We start from the raw sequence: 25,214 nt of genomic DNA, 5'->3' as shown, positions 1-25,214 counted from the left end.
CTGAGACATAGTGCAGCAAAATAAATTTTTTTTAAAGCCAAACTTTGAAACAGTAAAATGGTGACTGCCAAGAGCTGCAGGATGAGGGAAATGGGGAGATGTTGGTCACAGGGTACAAGCTTCTAGCTATAAAATAAATAAGTTCTGAGACTCTAAGGCACAGCATGGTGACTACAGTTAGGATATAATTAAATATATAATATAACCCTGTTATATACTTAAAAGTTGCTAAGAGTGTAGATCTTAAAAATGTTCTCACCATAGACCCCAAAAATGTAATTATGTGAGGTGATGTGAGGTGATGAACATGTTAACTAACATTATTGTGGCAATCATTTCACAATATATACATATGACTGATCATGTTGTACATCTTAGACTTACACAATGTTCTAGGTCAATTAAATTGCAACAAAGCTGGGAAAAAATAAAGTGACTGTGTATTCTACAGCACACTTTATACAAGATTAGTACACAACAATCAATTACATTTATATATACTAGCAGTGAACATTGGAAATCAAAATTAAAACCACAATAACATTTGCAATTGCTCCAAAGAAAATAAAATATGTAGGCATGAATCTAACAAAATGTGTACAAGACCTATATGCTGAAATATAAAAAGCATTGATATATGAAATTGAGAAAGACCTACAGAAATGGAGAAACGTATTGTATTCATGGATTGGAAGACAAGACACATGAAAGCTGTCAGCTCTTCCTAAACTGATCTGTAGGTTTAATGCAATTCCTAGCCAAATCTGAGAAAGGTTTTTTGTAGACATAGATGAGCTTATTCTAAAATTTTTACAGAAAGGTATGGGACCCAGAATAATTAAAACAATTTGAAAGGGAAGAATAAAGTGGGGGAACCACTCTACTTGATATTAATCCTACTATATAACAATAAAAACTGGATGCTGTTGATAGAGGGATAGACATAGAAACTGATATAAGGAAAGAGACAAACTAGGAACGGACCCATACAATACCCAACTGATGTTTGACCAAGGTGTAAAGGCAGTTCAATGGAGGAAAGATAGTTATTTTTAAAATGATGCTGGAGCAACTGGACATCCACAGGCAAAAAGTGAACCTCAATCTAAATCTCATGCCTTATATAAAAATTAACTCAATGAATCACAGATTTAAATGTAAAACTTAAAACTATAATAGTATAAAATATAGGGGAAAAATTGACCTAGGGCTAAACAAAGCATAACGTATATGCAGAGTACATCATGAGAAATGCTGGGTTGGATGAAGCACAAGCTGGAATCAAGATTGCTGGGAGAAATATCAATAACCTCAGATATGCAGATGACACCATCCTTATGGCAGAAAGCAAAGAAGAACTAAAGAGCCTCTTGATGAAAGTGAAAAAGGAGAGTGAAAAAGTTGGCTTAAAACTCAACATTCAGAAAACTAAGATCATGGCATCTGGTCCCATCACTTCATGGTAAATACATGGGGAAACAGTGGAAACAGTGATAGACTATTTTTTTGGCTCCCAAATCACTGCAGATGGCGACTACAGACATGAAATTAAAAGACACTTGCTCCTTGGAAAAAAAGTTATGACGAACCTAGACATTACTTTGCCAACAGTTCTGTCTAATCAAGGGTATGGTTTTTCCAGTAGTCATGTATGGATGTGAGAGCTGGACTCTGAAGAAAGCTGAGCGCTGAAGAATTGATGCTTTTGAACTGTGGTGTTGGAGAAGACTCTTGAGAGTCCCGTGGACTGCAAGGAGATCCAACCAGTCTATCCTAAAGGAAATCAATCCTTTATATTCATTGGAGGGACTGATGCTGAAGCTGAAACTCCAATACTTTGGCCACCTGATGCAAAGAGCTGACTCATTGGAAAAGACCCTGATGCTGGGAAAGATTGAAGGCGGGAGGAAAAGGTGACAACAGAAGATGAAATGGTTGGATGGCGTCATCGACTCAGTGGACATGAGTTTGAGTAAACTCTGGGAGTTGGTGATGGACAGGGAGGCCTGGCGTGCTGCAATCCATGGGGTCACAAAGAGTCGGACAGGACTGAGCAACTGAACTGAACTGAACTGAAACAAAGCATTCTTAGACTTATTGTCAAAACACAATCCATAAGAGGAAAAACTGACTAATTGGACCTCATCAAAATTAAAAATGTTTGTTCTATAAACGCTTAGGGGAAGAGGATGCAATCTGGTAGAAAATATTTGCAAACCACGTATGCAACAAAGGATCAGTACCTAAATAAAGAACTCTTAAAAATTGACTGTAAGAAACTATTCAATTAGAAGATGCCAAGATATATGAAGAAACATTTCACTGAAAAGGATATACAGATGTTAAATACACACAAGAAAAGATAGTAGCTGTCATTAGGCACTAGGGAAATGCAATTTAAAACCACAATGATATATCACTGTACTCCCATCACAATGGCTAAAATGAAAAATAATGACAACAACAAATGCTGACAAGGATGTAGAGAAACTGGATCTCTCATTCACTTCTGGTGGGAATATAAATAGTGTAGGCACTCTATAAAAGCATATGGCAGTTCTTACAAAACTAATCATGCACTTGCCATACAATCCAGGAACTGTACTATTGGGCATTTATTCAGGGGAAATGAAAATTTAGGTTATGCAAAATCTGCAGACAAATGTTCATAGCCCCTTTATTTGTAATTGCCAAAATTTGGAATCAATCCAGATATCCTGCAATATATGAATGGTCAAACAAGCTGTGATACCTCCATACCATGGAATACTACTCTGCAGTAAAAAGAACAAACTCTTGATATTGGAACAACTTTAATAGATCTCCAGAGAATTATGTTGAGTGGAAAAAGCCAACTTCCAAAGGTAACCTATGTATGATTCCATGTAATATTCTTAAATGACAAAATTACAGAGATGGAGAACAGTTTAGTGGTTGTCAGGAAGAGAGGGAGAGAAGATGAGTAACAGTGGAGACCCTTGTGGTGTTGGCACTGTTTAGTATCTTGACTATGGTGGTGATCACATCAACCTACACGTGATAACATTTCTTAGAGCTGTATGCACAGGCAGATGGGTGCATATAGAATTGTTGAAATTGGAATAAGGCGGATAGATGGTATTGATGTCAATTTCCCGTTTGTAATATTGTACTATAGATATGCTCTGCCAGGTGGCCCTGTGGTAAAGAATCCACCTGCCAATGCAGGAAACATGGATTCGATTTCTGGGTTGGGAAGATCCCCTGGAGGAGGAAATGGCAACCCACTCCAGTATTCTTGCCTGGGAAATCTCACTGACAGGGGAACCTGGAGAGCTACATACAGTCCATGGGGTCACAAAAGAGTAGGACAGGACAGTGACTAAACAACAACTATAGATATACATGATGTTATCATTGGGAGTGAAAGGTATTTGAGATCCCTGTGAATTATTTCTTACAACTGCATATAAATCTATGATTATCTCAAAGTAAAACTTCTTAAGAATTACTATGAGATGATCTATGCTTGATCCCCCATTTAATAAGTAGAGAAAAATAAAGCATAGAGATAATCATCAGTTTAGCTTGAAAAAGACCTGGTACGAAGTCTAGGTTAGGACCCACGTTGGAGTTCCCAATTCAGAAATCAAGACTGGAATGAATATAAGGACCACCAACATTTACGCTAATGAAGAACCTTTCAGAGCATTCCAGCACCCCCTTATACAGTTGCCAAGTGTACAAGATATCCTGAGCAAAAACTGCCCAGTTGAAAAGAACCATTTGATCATAATAAATCATTGGAAGCTTTTAAGCCACTAGGTTTGGGGATGGTTTGTTATGGAGTAATCAGAATACTACATCAAGCGAGGGGAGCCAGTGGTTGTAGCCAAATAGATGAGTTTTTAAATCTCAGTGAGCCTACTGATTTTTAATACTGGGATCTATGCTTGTCCCTGTCTGTTCCCTGACACCCATTTTCCTGAATACTCTCTAAGCACGTTGGGAGTGATGATGGGGGTTGGGGGATGCAGATACAAAGGAAATTAAACAACCAGTCCTTGGCCTTGAGGAACTCAGTATAGTGAGACAAAACATCAGTGCCTTAAATGGCATGAGAATGGTTATGAGGCAACAAATCAGCAAGTTCAAACTAATATAGTACAGCACAAATTGAATGCATGTGGTAACGTATGGCTACCTAGGTAGCAGGATGGAGCTAGACATTTTGGGCCCTGAAGGCAACATTTCAGAAAGGGCCAAGTTTTCTTTGTTAACACTGAAATAAACATCCCCAGCAATTCAGGGCTAGTTGGATGATATTAACACTTGTGAAGAAAGAAAAAAAAAAGAGTTAACTTCCAGGGATAATTATTTTTGTTTTCATTCTCCTTTGTTCTCTCTTCGTGGTATATGATATAGTTTTGGTAAGCACAACTGCTCTGAGCATCAGTTTCCTCATCTATAGACTGGCGATAACAGCCAGAGAGCAGTGGGTTGAAAGTCAGGACATCCTAACTGGAAGGTCAAATCTATCTAGCGTGGCCTTCCATACATCAGGTCTCCCTCTCCCTCCTCCATCAGTTTCTTCTGTGACAGGAAGAGGTTGAGATGAATGGCCCAGAAGTTCCTGCCAACTCCAACACTTGAGGCCACAGACAGATCATTCGGTTTGTTGTGAAAGTTTAAAAAGTAATGATGATGCATAGGAAAGTACTCTGCAAGCCATAAAGTGGCATGTTGATGTTAAGAGTATCAATATAAGGCAGTTCCACCTTGAAAAAATCCTGCAGCTCTCCTTTAAATTTAGGAGCTCAAAATATAAATGGGTACTGTCTGTCAAGGCACCGCTTTCGGGCCCTTAGAGAATTCTGATCATTTGTAACTCTTGCTCATGGAATAAACTCAAATCTGGACTAGTCCATCTCGGGTTCACCAAGGGGTCAGCAGTGGTATTGCGATTTCACGGATGGGTTCTTGGTGAGCCACTCCCAAGTTTTCTTCAAGACACCTAACAGTTACTGGAGACCCTTTCCCTGGGTCTTAGGAACTCTCTTGGTGGACGAAAGCAGATTTCTAAGTCGTCCCTTGTCCCTCCACAGACACACACTCATCGCCATCCTGCCTTGAAGGGCACCAACGTTTTGTCACTTTACTAGCCGCGATGTGGATTTGAGATACACCCCGAAATGATCAGCAGCCTGCTATAGGGCATCATTTTCGAGGCCAATTCATCCCGTGTCCCGCGCGCCGGCTGGGGACCAGACCAGGTGCACGCAGAGCGGCCGTGGTGCCGGAAGAGAGGGGGCTGAGGGCTTCCAGCAGGGAAGTCGGAGGGTAGCCGGGGTCATCAGGCCGTGAGCAAGCGGCGGGGAGCTCCTAGGCGCCTCCAGCGCGGAGCGGGAGGAGGGGCCGGAGGAGATGTGCGGTCCCTTTAAGACCCCAACGCTCGCTTAGCCAGAGGAGCGGGGGGTGGGTGGGGGCGCTGCGTGATGTGAAAGTCGCCGGCTGAGCCTCACACTTTCTCCTGATTTCTTAACTTTCGGGTCGGGGGATAGGGGAGAAAACGGCGGTGTCGGGGAGGCGAGGGGGTGCGGGCTTGCAGCTGCTGCGTGGTCGCGGACTTCCCGCCCGCGCCGAGCCGCCGGCCTCGCTGGCTAAGTAGGGTGCGGGCGGCGGGCGGGCAGGTGGCCCCGGGCCGCCGCACCAGCGCCTTGGCTCTGCCCCCGGGAGCCAAGCGAACCGCTGCTCCCTCGTGGTGTGAGGGCGGTGATGTTTTTCCTCCCACCCACTTTCGAGTCCCCCCTCCCCCCTCGCACGCACTCTAGCTCTCGCCACAACCTGCGAATCCCAGACCTCGGAGGAGCGCCCTGGGGAGCTCGGAACGCCTGCACGCGTGGACCACGGAGGAGGCCGGTGGCCAGGTCAGTGAGCAGTGCCCGGCGCCTGCTTTCCCACTCTTCCTTTCCAGCCTTTGCGCAGGTGGGCCGTCTTCCCCCAGGGCACCCCAAACTTCCCCGAACCTGCCACCCGAGCTGGCTCCCTGCTCCAGCTGCCCGCGGCCCGGCTGGAGGTGGGGCCCAGGGCGCTGCACCAAGGTAGGTGGGTGGATGGGGGGGGGGGGGGTCGGCTCCCTCCGGATTCGAACTCGCCACTCCCGCTTGGCCTGCTTAGTTCCAGGCTCTGGAGCTGCGGGGAGGCCCCTTGGGTAGCCATCTAACAGGTTCTGCAGTCCCCTTAGTGATCGCCTGTGTCCCGAGTCTTTTTTGCTTGCTTGCTGAAGTGCCCTGGACCAGTAGGTGGTTCCGAGGTACTCAAGGAAACAGAGCAGAAGGGGCTGGAGGCGTCTCTCTCCTCGTGGACATCTGCCTCATTTTCTGGCCCAGACCACTGGGGTCAGAGTTGGACCCGCTAAGCTCGGGGTGCAACGCGGTATTGCCAGAACTCAGGGCCTGGAAAGCCTGCCTTGTAGTTCCTACCAGCCCTGCCACTAACTTTATGAGAATGGGCAGTTGAGTTCTCTGGGCTCCAGGATGCCCATTTTGAAGGTGGAGTTGTTGTGGGGAATCAAAAGGAAATAATAGATAGCACGGTGTTTTGCAAACCAAACTCCAGTCGTTGTTTGTCCGTCATAGGGATGGAGGCATCTCAACTCAGACCAGAGACACCCTGGCCTGAAGCTGCCATTTTTCAGGGCCAGCCCACCGCCAGTGAATGGAGCTTTTCTTGTTGGGTGGTAGATTGGGGAGAGGATTTTAGCTGATGGACTCTGGCCTGCGACTCCAGTGTCCTCTTACTGTTTGTCCAAAAGAGAATTGTCACCCTGGGGGCTGTCCCACAGACAATAGTGAATGTAAGATTACAAGGGTAGTGAAGCCTCTAGGAAGGATTAAAGGAACACTGTGGGGCATGAAGAGCTGGCTGACCTGCCCATTCTTTAGCCTTCCTTTGGGAATGTCTCTGATTCTATTCTACCCAGGAGACCTATTCTGAGAACTGACAGAGCCTTGACACTTGGTTGCCCAGATCCCTTGCAGTCACAGCCAGGCAAGGAGCCCTTGATCCCCTAGCTTGTTGCAAATGAACTTGGTGAATGCTTGTTTCACGAAGGCACCTTAATGGGTACATTTCTTTAGGATCTTACGTGTTTCTTAGACTCCTGTAAAGCCCACTCACCCTCCCCAGCTCGGCAGCATTGGTCTCAGAAATTTTGTTTTCTTTGTTGTTTTCTTGTTGGAGCCTGGCTTTCCCCCAAATATGTCAATGGCTACATTTCTAAGTAACCTGTAAAAGAGCCAGTGCAAGTTCAATGGCACAACGGCCTGTGTGAAGCAAACAGAGAGTTAATGCCGAAATAACTCCAGTTAACTGGGTCAAAGTATAATTTGAAAAATTAAGGACAGTTTGGCTCTTTGCAAGTGTAAGAGTCGGAATGTTTGCTGAGCAATGCTCACTCGTGTTTATTGCTGCAGCCCCAACAAATGTCTTGAACTGTTCTCCTCCCCCCAAAAGAAAAAGTTAAGGGATAAAGAGAAATTTAACAGAGACCTGGGGAGGGAACTCTTCTAGGTTTATAGCTCCATACAGAACATAAAGGCAGGACTTCAGGATCTTGTAAATCAAAAGTGATTATTTATAAAGAGATTCATTTTCTGATGTTCTTCATCCCAGCCAGGGAGGCCACACGGATGACAGGAACGCCAAAAGAGATTAATTGCTCTCTAGTCACCAACTTTTCTCTTTGCTCATACCATTAGTTGAGACCCAAGAAAAGCAAAAAAGAAAAAAGAAAAAAGAAAAACCAAAACCTAAGAGCCGTTTTCTTGCCAGCTTGAGTTATGAGGCAATGCTACTGTTCACCAAATCACCCAACCATTGTACAAGAAAAACAATCCAGTTGGTTCTTGCATGGGGAGACCCGAAAACCACGGCTTCAAAAATCCCCCCTGAGAGCCATATGTGATTATGATAAATTGGATTTCAGTGGTTTAGAAAAAAATCTTTCTCCTTTGGAGACTTGGGGGATAAGCCTATTAAAGAAGGCTCGGGAAGAACCTCACTGGGGTGAGTCGCTGTGTTAAAGCTGTTCATGGAAATGATTTGCTTCGAGGGAACCTGGTAACTCTCAGAGGACAGAGCTGGACATTCTGAGTGATTGAAGAAGGGCCAGAAACTCCCAGATGGGATCTGGTCATCAGAACCCAGGTCTTTTGAAGGCTATGAACATGTCCCAGGAAAATTTAGTCGTCGTTTAAGGAGCAGGAAGGAGGTAGAGAGGCAAACCGGTGCTGCAAATCCTGGCTGATACATAAATTATTCTCTATGACCAGTTCTGCTTTGGTTACATACTCTTAATTTGAAACCATGGATTTTAAATTATCTGGCCAACTTCATAATATTTAAAGTAAGAGTGGTGGCATTCACATCGTGGCCCAAAGATCATTCTCCGGAATGATCATCTTGTATTCCATCCAGCTCTCTATACTCAATATTTAGGTTGGATCTGCTGAAAAGATTGTTGAACTCACTTCCCATCCAGTGTTAATCCCAGACTGAAATATGGTGTTTCTTGAATTATTTAAATATTTTCAAATCCCCCTTTGGAAGAGTTTTGCCAGCTCTAAAGTCGATGGAAATGACCTGTGGCTGGATATAATCTATAGCAAACCTTCTGTGTTCTAAGCCTCAAAAAGCTTTCCACTCCTGAGACTGGAAATGCAGTTCTCCTATTTTTAAGAATGGTAGGTGCTTTTGGGGTGGTCTTTTGTGTGGTGATGCAATGTGAACATATTACCTACTTAAGTTTGCCCAATATTCCTTAAATGGTCCATTTAAAATTTCCATTTCACAGGGGACTTCATGTGAGAGGAGTATGTCTGAACCATTCAGGTGCTTACATCACATCCATTTGCTAATCACATCTGTCTTTTCCAACATAAGTAGCCAAATTGACAATCCTTATAGATCTCATAAGAGACACAGGCAAAACACTGATCAATCCTTGCCCCATCCCTGAAGGATTAAGTCTTGAAGCTAAGATCAGTTGACTTTCGTTTCAGAAATTGTTTGGTTCACTGCCTATTATTTTTATCTTGTTTGCCAAAATGGCCGTTTTGCAAACCCCAGTTTCCCTTTTCTCCCAAAGAAAATCTCTTGAGAAATCAACTTTAATTCCCTTAGAAATGAGGATTTCAAAGTTTATTTTTTCTTTCCTATGACTTGCCTGTAAGGATTTAGCCTTAGCATTGGATAGGAATGTATGTTCGTCCACTTAAATTTTCCCCCACAGTCTTTGCAAGGCAGGAGAGGCAAGTTCTCTTTCTTTGCAGGAAAGCAGTGCTTATTACACATGTAAATTCCCCCAGCCCTTCCTGCCCCCCAGTAGGTTAGAAGCCTGAGATAAGAGGTCTCCATCAGTTCCAGTAGATCTGTTCTTTTTGTCTGCTTTCTTCCCAACAGCTTGAGTACACGGGGCCCTGAAAGTTTCAAGTTGCCTTTTGCACTGGCCGGAATGAAAAAAAAATGGAAGATGGGCTGCATGGGAGGCATGAGATACATCTTTTCCTTGTTGCTGTTCTTTCTTTTCCTAGAAGGAAGCAGAACAGAGCAAGTAAAACGTAAGTGTCTTGAGTTTTAAAAAAAACAAGATACTTTCTTGTCATTTCTTTCAGAATGTGCTTATAATCTGAAGAGATTGCCAGTTAGCCCAAATGTGGCCCTGCCACAAATCTAAGAAAGTGAATGTTACTGGTTTATGTGTGAGTTGATAAAAGAAGGAGAGCTTTGAATCAGGCCAATGAATTTGGGGCTGTTTTTCTGATTATCATATAGTTTTCATCTCATAGAACACATGACACATTAGTTATTTTCCGTTTCCTGTTCTAAACTGTACAAATCTCATTCCATTTTACGTAATTCTAGAAATATCTGACAGATGAGCTGGATTTTTTCCCAAATTTCAGACTCTTCCACAAAGGTTTTCACTTTATGAAAAAGAATAACACAGAAAAGAAAAAGAAAAAAAAGTAAAGCAGGCTCTGCCTATTCCCTTCTGCCGAAAAACGAAGAAGGAAAAAACCTTCACACGAACTGGATTGAGATGAAAAATCCTTTGAGGAAATTGAGATTCCAGGGACCGTGAGCAAATTGGATGCCATTTGTTGAACGAAACGTCCCTGCAAAGCCAGGGAATATTTCTAGAAAGTCAGCGATCCGTGTCATGGGCTGACACATTGGAGAAAGCCGAGTGGCAGGAAAAGGCGGGTAATTAACCCTCCTTGCGGCCACATTTGGGAGATTTATGAGTAACCATTGACATCTCTGCTCTTGTTAGGAGCTGTCTGCCTGCCTTCGCCAACTGTGAGCCTCACCTTCTTTGGGCCATTTGCAGCCACCTCCAAGGTGGACCCTGGCTCTGCATTTGAAGGAAAAGCCCTCTCTCTAGTTCCCCTTTTTGGCTGCATCAAAAGAAGCACAAAGTGGAACTGGTCCAAGATGGGGCATTCTCTGCTCCACTGAACTTATTCATGAGAAGGAACTGTGTAAATATGCCTGTAGGAGCTGAAACAGCATCTGAAGCCCATCATTTCAACATGTATCTCCTTTATCAGCTTAAGTTAAATATATTGGGCATGAGGCTCTCAGTTAGGGAGAACAGTGCCAAATCTGTTCCACTGTTAACTGTCTTTCTACTTCACTATGGTTTTCATAGTAAAGTGAGTCTCCTTCCTGGGAGAAATAGGGCTTTTGATTAGGCTTTTAAACATAAGTGATCCATTGTAATCTCTCGTATGATCAAGACACAAAAAAGGAAGTTTGAGCAGGGCACAGTAGGAGCAAGAGAGCTTAAATCAGCCTCTTCTCTTGTAGTCCTCAACCGACCTTCTTCTGCTTGAATACGTAATCCACCTCAGAACCGTCGTCTTCCAGAAGTTTGCCTTGATTTAAGTGGATGTGAGAGAAAAGTCCAGTCCATTCTCAGCTAAGCTCACAAGCAGCTGGACTTAAAACTCCTTTGTTTCTTAGGGAGAAACTTCCCTTATGGCCTTGTGGCAGCATGGGGAAGCTTGCAACTCTTAGGAGACCATCTTCTGTGGGAAGCCTTCCATATTAATGAAGAATTGAGTAATATTGTCCATAGAAATAGACAATTAGAGCTTAATTGACAAACCAAAGAAAAAATGTGATTGAAAAATGATTGACAGGCCCCAAACTATCACTCTCTAACATTTCCTACTGCCTGTGAGTCTGTCCCAAGCCCTTTGGATATTCAATTGGTGTCAAAATGATTATGTAACAGATGGCCTAAGGGACCAGTTCTGAGCTAGTGTTTCCAGCTTATAGTCAGATAATGAGGCTTAGGTCATCATCATTCTCTAAATGAGCCCTCAGCATCATTCTTTGGGGCCTGACCCAAGCTAACTGTCTCAAAGATATGTGCAAAGTTATCTCCACTAAAAGGAAACTCTAAAAGTCTATGCCTTAGGTATGTTGCCTTGGCACACATACACACTCACACACACACATACACACTCACACACACACACACATACACACACTGCATGCACAGAGATTTATATCGCAGCTCTACAAGACATTAGACAGAGAAGGCAATGGCACCCCACTCCAGTACTCTTGGAAAATCCCGTGGGTGGAGGAGCCTGGTAGGCTGCAGTCCATGGGGTCACGAAGAGCCGGAGGCAAGTGAGCGACTTCGCTTTCACTTTTCACTTTCATGCATTGGAGAAGGAAATGGCAACCCACTCCAGTGTTCTTGCCTGGAGAATCCCAGGGACAGTGGAGCCTGGTGGGCTGCCATCTATGGGGTCGCACAGAGTTGGACACGGCTGAAGCGACTTAGCAGCAGCAGCACAAGACATTAGAAGCAGTAGGAAATGGTTGCATAAATGATCCTTGTAATGTACTCTCATGCTACCAAACACTCCTTATTGAAAATGATAGCCCTGGAAAATGCTTATATTAGCTTATTTTGAAATTTCTTAAATTATTAAATGAATACTACTCACTGAACAAAATGATGTGAAAGTATCTGAACTTCATAAAGAACCTGTTTCTCTCAACTCCCATTCCCACACCTCAGGGATGACTGTTACTATTAATAATAGTTTTCTATTATTCTATTAATAATAGTTTTCTGTTTCTTCTGTGCTGTTTTCTCTCTGTGTTATCAAAACATACATATCTATAGGGATTTTTTCTTTTACAAAAATTGGATATTTTATATATAAATATTTTTTCCTTATAACTTGCTTTATTCAGCAGTGTGTCTAGGACATCCTTCCATGTCAGAACATTTCAGTGTAACAGTACCATGTTCATTCTAATGCCTACATAGTACCCGGTTATATGAGTGTGCCATGGTTTGTTTAGATAGTCCCTATTTGTAGATATTTAGATTGTTTCCAGTTTTGTTATTACTGTAAGTAAGGCATTAGTGAATGCCTGAAAGCACTTAAGCAAGTATTTGTGAGTAATTGTCAGGTCAATGTGTATGCTCAGTTTTAATCTTGGCAAAAACTGTCAAATTGTCCTTCCAAAAAAAGTATCAGTTTATACTTCCACCATATATGTATGCATGTCCATTTCTAATTCCTTCACTAAAAGTATTATTAATCGCTGTATTCATGGGCCAGTTTACTAGAGGAAATCATGTTTCAGTTGTGCTGTGAGATTTTCCTATTACTGGAGTGTATTTTCAATTACTTTTAATTCAATTGTATTTCTCCAGTGAATTGGCTATTTTTCAGTTGGGTTGCTTGCCTTATTGATTTGCAAAAGCTTATTTATTAACATTTTGTTATTTCAAATGCTGTTATTAACCTTTTGTATTTCACATATTGTTTTCCCAGTCTGCCATTTCATTCAAACTTTGTATAAGCCATATTTTCCCATATAGAAGTTTTAAATTTTTGTGTAGTCAGATCTGTCATTCATTTCCTTTATGGCTTGTGGATTTCTTCTTATTCCTAGGAAGATCTTTCCTACTCCATATTCTTATATTTTTTTCTACTGCTTCCATAATTTGGGGTTTTACCCATAGTTCTCTCTTCTACCTGAAATTTATATTCATGCTTGGTGTACAGTGAGGCTTCCCAGGTGGCTCAATGATAGAGAATCCACCTGCCAATGAAGGAGAAAAAGGTTCAATCCCTGAGTCAGGAATATCCCCTGGAGAAGGGCATGGCAACCCCACTCCAGTGTTCTTGCCTGGAAAATCCCATGGACAGAGGAGCCAGCCGGGCAGACTACAGTCGATGGGGTCACAAAGAATCAGACACGACTGAGCATGCACGCACACACATGGTGTGCAAGAGGGAACTAATTTTTTATCTCTGGGTAGTAGTTTCATGACTGTTATTTTTGTTCATTTTTATACTTCTGTTTATTCCAAAGATTTCACAATTGGCAAATATTACTTTGACAACAGGAAAAAGTCCTTTGAAGTAAAAGGAAATCAGGATTCCCATATTGTGCTGTTGAGTTCTAGAGAAGAGTAGGTATAAGAATGGAAGAAGCAAAATGAGGGGAAAAAATAACAGAAAAACTTCAAGAAATGTGTAAGGATCATAAAGTTTCTTGTCGCTCCTTGCTGCCTGATACTGTTTTACCCAAGGAAGCCAAGGCTTTTTCTCATTCATGGGCTGGTTTGAGTATAAGCATGTTGGTCAAGGCAGATGCTCGGTAGCCTGTTTGCTCTCCCATTTTAGGCATCAGGATGGAATGAGGGGCGATGCTATTATGGTCAAAGACACTCACTCAACTGGTGTAGAATCTGAGGAGGTCTGGAGGAAATGCTTTCATAGCAGAAAGCTGTTTGCACAAGGAAAAGTAGAAGTGGGTGCTGCCACTTGCTAGTAGCTAATTAGCCAGAGTTACCTTGCTCTCACAGGAGGGAAAACCCGCTCAGGAACCCAGGAAATATGGACAGTGCCATCACAGTGGATGAATGAGCCATTTATGGCTTGTATAAAAGTTTGTTCCTGTCCAAAAGCAGCGAGGTTGGAGATCTTTAGCTGGGAAAATGTCTTTCTGTAACTCCATTATGCTCAATTGTTAAAGTTGTAGTCAAAAGAGGCCAGGAAGTTCTTTTGAAGTTCAAAGAAGCGTAACATTCAGTGCATAATATTCATGCAAATATAGGACAAAATGAGCTGAAGAGTTTGCCTCTTTTGGCACATCTGACTTAGGTAATGAACTATTGATCAAAGTGAGGTGGAAGAATTGAGTTGTTAAGAATATTTAATTATATATTTCAAATGAACCAGCCTGTGCCAAGGCTGGCAAAAGTCCTTGGGAGAGAAATGGTTGGTGTATTTCATGGCTTCTGTGCCTGCTTTATAAGATGGATTAGCTGGATCTTCCAAGGGACTATATTCTCACTCATTTTTCTCCTTTGGAGAAAAGCTTCTAACATTTGTATTTGGCTGAAAATGGGCCTCTGAACTTCCCAGGAAGGATGAGTCCCCAAAAGATTGAAGAGAACAAAGAAGATAGTTAAACTTTGAGACACAGGAAGCATGGTCTTATGGAGCCTACCCAGAGCCTCTTTATTGTGAAAGTCAACCAGAAGGGCTTGAGTCCCCCACCTCCAGGTTGTCACCTGGACATTCGAGGTGATTATTTGACAAGACAAAGAAATGAGCAGAAGAATAGACGTATTCACATCTTAGAAGTTCAGATAGGTAGAAGTAGAGTAAATGAGAATGCTTTAATAGCTTAATGCCTTTCAAGGTATATTCTTAATTATTTTTTATGTTGGGAGGGACCAGTGGTGTTGGCTATGGAAATTCTGGAGTCCACTTTGATCCAAACCCCAGATCCATGACTTTCGTACTTACTTTGGGAATGTTGCTTAATCTCACCAGCTTTAGTGCTCTTATCAGTACAGTAGGGGAAATAATAGTGCATTAATTGTAAACATGGTCATCTAAAGACTCGATGATATCGTGCACACAGAGGGCTGTGTGACGGTGGCTGGCACACAGTTTTTAATGAATGGTAGCTTCCCTGGTGGCTCAGACAGTAAAGAATCTGCCTCTAATGCAGGAGACCCGGGTTTGATCCTTGGGTCAGGAGGATCCCTGGAGAAGGGAATGTCAACCCACTCCAGTATTCTTGCCTGGAGAATTCTATGGACAGGGGAGCCTGGCAGGCTACAGTCCATGGGGTTGCAGAGTCAGACACGACTGGGTGACTAACATACGCACACACAGCAAAAGAGTAACTCTCTTACAGGCCAAATGATATTATCACCTTAATTTTCAAATGAGAAACTTGAAACTGAGTGAGGTCAAGTGACTTTGTACAAAGCCAGACAGCAAATCCAGGGCAGCACCAGAATGAAAACCCAGGTCTCCAGATCCGCTGTTCTGTTCACAACACCAGTTTGTGTCTAGCAGTTCTTTGAGGAAGCCAGTGCCTTCTCTTGAATATAAGCCCAGTTCTTTGCACATGTGGAGAAGGAAATAGCAACCTACTCCTGTATTCTACCCTGGCAAATCCCATGGACAGAGGATCCTGACAGGCTACAGTCCATGGGGTCCCAAAGAGTCGGACACAACTGAAGTGACTTAGTGTGGCATGCACAGCTTTGCACATGGCAGCCATGTAACACGTGAGATGATCTGAGTAAATGAATAAAGAACTTTGTAATCAGAATTCCAAAGACAGGCAGTATACTATTTGGGAGTTAAAAGATAAGAGTCTAGGACTAAAGTTATTCTGGAACCTAAATAAGCTAAGCCAAAGGAAATGTGTGAGGAAGGTTAAAAATATGTGCCTTTATGTCCATGCTTCTTAGATTTCCCTGACTTATCAGAAGGATTGGAATGCCCTCATAGTCTAACGGAGAGTGAACTGTGCTCTAAGTCAGGAGACCTGGCTTCTGGTCAGTTCTATTGCTCACTGTGTGGTGTTGGTTGAGTCATTCACGCTCTCTCTGAACTAAAGATTCTCTACTCTCTGAGAGGAATTCTTCCCTTCTGGACAGCAAACTAAAGGATGGGAGAATAAGGGGTTGTGCAGGGGGGAGGGCAAGGGAAACCAGAAAAATGAAAGTGAAAGTGTTAGTCACTCAGTCACGTCCAACTCTTTGGACCCCATAGACTGTAGTCTGCAAGGCTCTTCTGCCTATGGGATTCTCCAGGCAAGAATACTGGAATGGGTTGCTATTTCCTCCTCCAGAGGATCTTCCCGACCCAGGGACTGAACCTGTCTCCTGAATTGCAGGCACATTCATTACTATCTGAGGCATCAGGGAAACCAAGGCTCTGTCTTTAGGTATTTGGAGCACACCTGGACTTTTATCGTTGTCACAAGGTCTTTGCAAAAAGCGTTTTACTCATTTAAGATTTATAGTGTGCTACTTCCCAAAAGAGTAGGTATAGGGTATATATGAAAGAATGGGATTCCCTGGTAGATCAGCTGGTAAGGACTCCACCTGCAATGCAGGAGACCCTGGTTCAATTCCTGGGTTGGGAAGATCTCCTGGGGAAGTGATAGGCTACCCACTACAGTATTCTTGGGCTTCCCTGGTGACTCAGATGGTAAAGAATCCACCTGCAGTGTGAGAGACCTGGGATCAATCCCTGGGTTGGGAAGATCCCCTGGAGGAGGGCATGGGAACCTACTACAGTATTCTTTCCAGGAGAATCCCCATGGACAAAGGCACCTGGCAAGCTACAGTCCATGGGGTCACAAAGAGTCGGACACCACTGAGTGACTAAGCCCAGTGCATCACAGCATATATGAAAGAATAGTTGCAAGATAACTTTTTAAAAGCTGAAACAAAAAATAGAGGCCATCTGACCAAAGTAGAAAGGGTAGATATTTTTAACACCTGATTTGGTATCATGGGGCTTCCCAGGTGGCTCAGTGGTAAAGAATCCACCTGTCAATGCAGGAGATGCAAGAGATGCGGGTTCCATCCCTGGGTCAGGAAGATCCCCTAGAAAAGGAAATGGCAACCCACTCCAGTATTCTTGCCTGGGAAATTCCATGGACAGAGGGGCCTGGTGGGCTATAGTTCATGGGGTCTCAGAGAGTCAGATACAATTGAGTGACTGAGCATGCACAAAGGTTGGTACATTACAGTATTCACGTTTCTAAGTTGGTGTATATTTCCTGAAAAGATAAAAAGAAGCTTTCCATTGGTTGGCAAGAGAAAAGTACAATTTCATCTACCTCCCACTTAGTCAAATGGTATTAATGATGGGATGTTTGCAGAAAGTACATTTTGGGTGGTACAAAGACACCAACTGTAATCTTGGTTTCATAGAAGAAAGAAGAATCATATTTGGCATTTCTCTGTTAACCCTCTGTAAATGAATAGGGCAAACATTAAATTATATCTAATATAAATTTTTTTATAAGTGCTAAGTTAATGTAGTCCAGATAGTTTAACTTTGAATGATATAAGCTAATAGAAGGTTAGAACATGGAAATGTTATACATATGGTTGTTTAATATGTCTAGTAGACTGCATTGTCAATTATCAGATGCCCTAAGCAAAGTTTACATCAACATGATTTTTTTCTATTTAAAAATAGATGTCATTTTTTAACATTAAGAAGAAAATAAAAGTATTAGAGAAACAAAAGTCATTGGTAATCTCAACATTTATGTTCAGTTCAGTTCAGTTCAGTCACTCAGTCATGTCCGACTCTTTGCAAACCCATGAATCACAGCACGCCAGACCTCCCTGTCCATCACCAACTCCCGGAGTTCACTCAAACTCACGTCCATCGAGTCGGTGATGGCATCCAGCCATCTCATCCTCTGTCATCCCCTTTTCCTCCTGCCCCCAATCCCTCCCAGCATCAGAGTCTTTTCCAATGAGTCAACTCTTCACACGAGGTGGCCAAAGTACTGGAGTTTCAGCTTTAGCATCATTCCTTCCAAAGAACACCCAGGACTGGTCTCCTTTAGAATGGACTGGTTGGATCTCCTTGCAGTCCAAGGGACTCTCAAGAGTCTTCTCCAACACCATAGTTCAGAAGCATCAGTTCTTCGGCGCTCAGCTTTCTTCACGGTCCAACTCTCACATCCGTACATGACTACTGGAGAAACCATAACCTTGACTAGATGGACCTTTGTTGGCAAAGTAATGTCTCTACTTTTGAATATGCTATCTAGGTTGGTCATAACTTTCCTTCTAAGGAGTAAGTGTCTTTTAATTTCATGGCTGCAATCACCATCTGCAGTGATTTTGGAGCCCCCAAAAATAAAGTCTGACACTGTTTCCAATGTTGCCCCATCTATTTCCCATAAAGTGATGAGACCAGATGCCATGATCTTAGTTTTCTGAATGTTGAGCTTTAAGCCAACTTTTTCACTCTCCTCTTTCACTTTCATCAAGAGGCTTTTTAGTTCCTCTTCACTTTCTGCCATAAGGGTGGTGTCATCTGCATGTTAATCATGGTTAATTGGTATGTAGACTTAGAGTCTTTTTTTCTATGCAACTACACACACACACACACACACACACACACATATGTGTGGGCTTCCATGGTGGCTCAGATGGTAAAGAATCTGCCTGCAATGCCAGAGACCCAGGTTCAATCCCTGGGTTGGGAAGATCCCCTGGAAAAAGAAATGGCAACTCCAGCACTCCAGTATTCTTGCCTGGGAAATCCCACGGATAGAGGAGCCTGGCGGGCTACAGTCTATGGGGGTCACAAAAGAGTTGGACATGACTTAGCAGCTAAATGAAAACAACAACACATATATATTATTTTATAAAAATGAGGCACTCAGGCAGGGTATGTGCCCAGTAGTAGGATTACTAGGTCATATGGTAGTTTATTTCTAGTGTTTTGAAAAGAATCTCTATACTGTTCTCCATAGTGGCTGTGCCAGTTTACATTACCACTAACAGTACAGGAGGTCTCCCTTTCCTCCACATCCCCTGCAGCATTTATTGTTTATAGATTTTTTTTATGATACCCATTCTGATTGGAGTGAGATGATACATCACTGTAGTTTGGATTTGCATTTCTTTAATAATGAGCAGTGTTAAGCATTTTTCCATGTGTTTATTGGCTATCTGGGTGTCTTCTTTGGAGAAGTATGTGTTTAGGTCTTCTGCCAATTTTTTGATTGGGTTGTTTGTTTTTCTGATATTGAGCTGCATGAGCCATAATTCAAAAAGACACATGTACCCCAATGTTCATTGCAGCACTATTTACAATTGCCAGGACATGGAATCAACCTAGATGTACATTGACAGATGAATGGATAAAGAAGTTGTAGTACATATGTACAATGGAATATTACTCAGACATAAAAAGGAGCAAGCTTGAGTCAGTTCTAGTGAGGTGGATGAACCTAGAGCCTGTTACACAGAGTGAAGTAAGTCAGAAAGAGAAAAAGAAATATCATATATTAATGCATATGTATGGAATCTAGAAAATAGTATTGATTAACCTATTTGCAGGGCAGGAATAGAGACGCAGACTTAGAGAACATACTTGTGGACACAGCAGGGGAAGGAGAGGGTGGAATGCACTGATAAAATACTGTTGAAATATATACATTACCATATATAAATAAGCCAGCTAGGTGGAAGTTGCTGTATAACATGGGGAGCTCAACCCAGTGCTCTGTGACGACTTAGAGGGGTGGGAGGGAGGCTCAAGAGGAGGGGATATATGTATATTTATGGCTGATTCACATTGGGGAATAGCAGAAATCAACACAGCATTGTAAAGCAATTATCCTCCTATTAAAAAAAATTTTTATCTCTGGGCTTTCTATGTGCGTGGATTTAGGAAACCAGAAGGGAAAGAGACACGAGTACCCCAATGTTCATCGCAGCACTGTTTATAATAGCCAGGACATGGAAGCAACCTAGATGTCCATCAGTAGATGAATGGATAAGAAAGCTGTGGTACATATACACAATGGAGTATTATTCAGCCATTAAAAAGAATACATTTGAATCAGTTCTAATGAGGTGGATGAAACTGGAGCCTATTATACAGAGTGAAGTAAGCCAGAAAGAAAAACACCAATACAGTATACTAACGCATATATATGGAATTTAGAAAGATGGTAACAATAACCCTGTATGCAAGACAGCAAAAGAGACACTGATGTATAGAACAGTCTTATGGGCTCTGTGGGAGAGGGAGAGGGTGGGAAGATTTGGGAGAATGGCATTGAAACATGTAAAATATCATGTATGAAATGAGTTGCCAGTCCAGGTTCGATGCACAATACTGGATGCTTGGGGCTGGTGCACTGGGACGACCCAGAGGGATGGAATGGGAAGGGAGGAGGGAGGAGGGTTCAGGATGGGGAACACATGTATACCTGTGGTGGATTATGTAAAGTTTAAAAATAAAATTTAAAATCTTAAAAAAAAAAAAAATTTTAAATGAAGCACTGATTCATCATGGATTCTCTAAAGTGCACCTGTAGTGGAGACTTAGCCTATGATGTCTGAAGTGAAAACTGGATGTTAGATACCAGTTGTAGGGCACACAAAGTTGATTCTGTTGTGAAAAGTTCAAGAGCACAACTTAAATTCTTGACCAAATAGTAAGTAAACCTCCTTTAGCAGAGAATTTGTGCAGCTGAGGTGTTGATAGAAAGAACAATTTGTTTTTTTCAGACAAGAGCTTTGATTTTTTGCCCAAAGTCCTATGCCAGATGACAAGTAAGAGATGATTTTAGCCAGAAAAATTATTCAGATCAGGTTTCACCAGTTGAGCAGCCTTTCTGTAAAAGTATCTCCCATGGCCTTGAGAATACCATCAAATCTCAGTTATCCATGTTAATGGGAGATAGAAAGGCACAATGAATTGAAATTTCATGGAAAAATCTTCATTTCTCAAATTATCCAATGATGTTGCCTTGCTCAACTCTCAAACCTCTTCGAAATATGGACCTTTTCTTCTCATTGAGTTTGCCCACCTGCTAGTAGAAAAGCTAGTAGAAAAGGCAGGTAGTGGGAAGCCCAGGCTGTGCATAGGCCTCTCAATATATATTAAGTTGAATTAATTTTGGACAAATGATCCAACAAGTAGGAATAAGATAATTAACTACCAGATAAAGAGAAATAAGCTATATACTCAAAAGTGAAGGACTTGGGTTTTTCTTGGCTTTCCGCTTTCACTGGCTTCAGTAGCCTGAAAATGAAGTCTTAAAGCCCTGAGGAATTCTGACTGAAACTTCAGTTCTAGAAACCCAATTTTCAGAGATATAGGACATTTTTTTTCTGTAGTGAGTGCTACATCATGCCCTTCGTTCTGCTTCAAGTTGGATAAATGTCAGAAGAGAAGCACTTATGCTTTTAATTTTTTCCTTCACTATTATAGTAGCCTTTAAAAAGTACTCCAAAAGGAATTTGTTTACTTGATTTGTCCTCTTATATAATGAACAGCAAAGATTCATCTCTCCCTTTCCACTGACTGTATGTGTTATAATAAAATAAATATTATTGTAGTACTTAACATGATGATGTGTCTACAGTAATAGCTCTTATCAAAAACTGTTCATGGGAATGTTTTCTTGCCTTTAGACTGGTGATGAAGTTATTGAACTTTTGACTTGGTGCTGGGTGCTAGACAGTAATGGTTGGAGAAAACATTGATGGCATAGGAGCACATCTTTGTTGTTTACTTTTTGTCATCATTTCTGTTAACAGGGGCCCTTAAAGTAGCAGGGATTACCACTTTCAATTAGGGCCACATGAACCCATTTGAAAAATAGCTATGATGATACAGGTTGAAGGTCCATCTCAAGTGTTCATTGAAATTCTCTTGGGACCAAGTTCTACTCAACAGATACCATGAGTCAATGAAAAGTCATGAAGTCTCTGGACTTCCCAGGTGGCTCAGTGGTAAAGAATCTGCCAGTGCAGGAGCCATAGGAGACAAGGGTTCAATGCCTGGGTTGGGAAGATCCCTTGGAGATGGAATATGGCAACCCACTTCAGTATTCTTGCCTGGGAAATCCCATGGACAAAGGAACTCAGCAGGCTACAGTCCATGGAGTCACAAAGAGTTGGACATGACTGAGAGACTGAGCACTTGAAGTCTCCAGATGGTATCACTCAGGTACTGGCAAGTGATAAGTTTACTTTGCTTGCCTGCATCTCCTTCAAGTTGGTGAGGTATCACTGTTTCAATAAAATCGATTCACTTGTGCTTCTTGTCCAAGATAATATACTGGAACTTGAGGTGTGGTTGGAGAAGGCAATGGCACCCCACTCCAGTACTCTTGTCTGGAAAATCCCATAGATGGGGGAGCCTGGTGGGCTGCCATCTATGGGGTTGCACGGACTCGGACACGACTGAGTGCCTTCACTTTCACTTTTCACTTTCATGCATTGGAGAAGGAAATGGCAACCCACTCCAGTGTTCTTGCCTGGAGAATCCCAGGGACAGGGGAGCCTGGTAGGCTGCCATCTATGGGGTTGCACAGAGTTGGACACGACTGAGGTGACTTAGCAGCAGCAAAGGTGTGGTCAATGTTGCTGTGTAACTCATGAAAGTTTTTTAAAGTTCAGACTTATAATAATGTGCTGAAATGGACTTTATCATAGTTTCTGAAAATTGAGCATCGTTCCATGTACTCATGGAGAAATCAGCTATAATTCAGTTAAGTGCCCGATCTTGGACAACCATGGTAAAACATGTCTTAAAGATTATAGTTTAAAAAAAATTATAGTGTATACTTTTGCTATGTAGTTGAAATCAGTGTCAGTAATTGCAGCAGTGTTGTTTTATAGCACCAGTGATATTATTGTTTAGCTCCTTGTCTCTGCCTTCAGTTCCTGAATTTGCTCCTTCCAGGAATTTGTAGATTTCTCTTTGGAGCATAATTAGCCAAATCCCATGTTGCTCAGGTAGTAGGACCAGAGTATTTGATGAAGACCACTATGTTTGCATTTATGGTCAGGTTTTGATGCATAGTTAGTTTTTGAGTAAGATGTTTTCATCCTCAAGATGCATAGTTTGTAAGACACTAGTATGGTGCTAGTGGTAAAGAACCCGCCTGCCAGTGCAGGAGACATAAGAGACGTAGGTTCAATCCCTGGGTCAGGAAGATCCCCTGGAGGAGAGCATGGCAACCCATTCCAGTCCTTTCTAAAGGAGATCAGCCCTGGGTGTTCTTTGGAAGGAATGATGCTAAAGCTGAAACTCCAGTACTTTGGCCACCTCATGCGAAGAGTTGACTCATTGGAAAAGACTCTGATGCCGGGAGGGATTGGGGGCAGGAGGAGAAGGGGATGGCAGAGGATGAGATGGCTGGATGGCATCACTGACTCGATGGACGTGAGTCTGAGTGAACTCCAAGAGTTGGTGATGGATAGGGAGGCCTCGTGATGGATAGGGAGGCCTGGCGTGCTGCGCTTCATGGGGTCGCAAAGAGTTGGACACGACTCAGTGACTGATCTGATCTGATAAAGAAAATAAGAATTGTTTCCATTTTCCCTCACCAAATTTATGAAGTTTTAAGTAATTAAAATATCCAGTGTTGGACATTTTCACACACTGCAATTGGGAAGTAAATTAGTGCAGCTTTTCTGGAAGGCAGATTGACAATATAGATTGGGAATTTAAAAGCGTTCATTACCTTTGACTCAATAAATCTACCTCTAAGAATTTATATTTAGAAAATAACCAGTATTACATACATTAGTGTATATGCAAGGATATTTATTTTTTGTATATTTTTTGGCCACACCTAGAGGCATATGGGATCTTAGTTCCTCGACCATGGATCTTCTACTGTCTCCTGCAGTAGAAGCAGAGTCTTAACTACTGGACAGCCAGGGAAGCCCCTATATACAGGGATATTTATCATGGAATTTTTTTTAAAACAAAGAAAAGGATACAATTTGAACCCTCAAATAGGGGATTGGTTAAGAAATTATGTTTCAACTGTGTTAATGAAAAATCATGTCACTAGGCATGTAGTATAGGGGGAATATTTAATGGCACAAAAATGTACACAATGTGTTAACTTTCAAAGTAGTTTATAAAATGTATATTGTATATGTTAATTATATAAATAGAAAACTTTATACACCTTTATGCACAGAAGAGAGACTAGAAAGAGCTTCTAGTTTCTTGACATGTAAAGAGCTTAGAAGTTGTCACTCCTATTGTCACAAGAACAAAGTCTTAAGGAAATGAAAATCAGCAAGTCCTCTTAAAATTATAGAAAATTGAGGTCACAGGGCAAACTGCCTTGTGGTTTTTACTTTGAAAACTGGAAAGACAGGTGAATACAATCACCACTGCTGGATCCTGGTTGGAGCACTTAATGGGTAATCGGGTAATCGACTAATTGCTGGAGAAGGAGAGAGAAAAACTCCTTTTTTGAGTTTTTACCTCTAGGATCCCCACCAGGTTCTCAGGTTTGGTGAAAAATTTATAATTGTTATAGGCAGAGGAGGGTGAAAAGTAACCATTTTAAATGAGCCTAGAGTTCTTTATTCTCATTAACTAAGGCCTGGCTTCAGTTCAGTTCAGTTTAGTCGCTCAGTTGTGTCCGACTCTTTGCGAACCCCACGAACCACACCACACCAGGCCTCCCTGTCCATCACCAACTCCCAGAGTTTACTCGAGCTCATATCCATTGAGTCGGTGATGCCATCCAACCATCTTATCCTCTCTGGTCCCCTTCTCCTTCTGCCCTCAATCTTTCCCAGCATCAGGGTCTTTTCAAATGAGTCAGCTCTTTGCATCAGGTGGCCAAAGGATTGGAGTTTCAGCTTCAACATCAGTCCTTCCAATGAACACCCAGGACTGATCTCCTTTAGGATGGATTGATTGGATCTCCTTGAAGTCCACGGGACTCTCAAGAGTCTTCTCCAACACCACAGTTCAAAAGCATCAATTCTTCAGCACTCAGCTTTCTTTATAGTCCAACTCTCACATCCATACATGACTACTGGAAAAACCAAGGGAAATGATTTTATCTTAGACTAACTAATTTGGGTTTTATCAGTGCCTAACCACCCTGGAACGTCTTCACTGGTGGCTCAGTCAGTAAAGCATCTGCCTGCGATGCCAGAGACGTGGGTTTGATCCCTGGGTCAGGAAGATCCCCTGGAGAAGGAAATGGCAATCAACTCCAGTATTCTTTCCTGGAGAATTCCATGGACAGAGGAGCCTGGTGGGCTGCAGTGGAATGGAACCACCCTGGAAGAAGGAATATATGCCCAACTCCACTAGCTTTCCTGTCTCACCTACACTGGT

At 42.2% G+C, this 25,214-nt stretch overlaps 1 protein-coding gene across 9 annotated transcripts in view; it reads left to right on the top strand.

The window, feature by feature from the left end:
• The first annotated feature begins 5,543 nt into the window (after positions 1–5,543).
• The window catches only part of CHRDL1 (chordin like 1), a 135,652-nt gene continuing 115,981 nt past the window's right edge, over positions 5,544–25,214 (top strand). For 3 of the 9 annotated variants that reach the window (XM_055563824.1, XM_055563820.1, XM_055563819.1), the window contains exons 1-2: positions 5,547–5,906; positions 9,442–9,599. In XM_055563824.1, the coding sequence (XP_055419799.1) occupies positions 5,755–5,906; positions 9,442–9,599 (310 nt within the window). In that variant the 5' untranslated portion in view covers positions 5,547–5,754. Of the gene's footprint in view, positions 5,907–5,936; positions 6,081–9,441; positions 9,600–25,214 lie in introns of those variants that run through there. The other 6 variants (XM_055563827.1, XM_055563822.1, XM_055563823.1 and 3 more) reach the window with 4 other exon arrangements.

The sequence above is a fragment of the Bubalus kerabau genome, chromosome X (assembly GCF_029407905.1).
Source record: "Bubalus kerabau isolate K-KA32 ecotype Philippines breed swamp buffalo chromosome X, PCC_UOA_SB_1v2, whole genome shotgun sequence".
Classification (NCBI taxonomy): domain Eukaryota; kingdom Metazoa; phylum Chordata; class Mammalia; order Artiodactyla; family Bovidae; genus Bubalus; species Bubalus kerabau.
The sequence above is the reverse complement of the archived record's forward strand: the minus strand, read 5'-3'. Positions and strand labels throughout refer to the sequence as shown.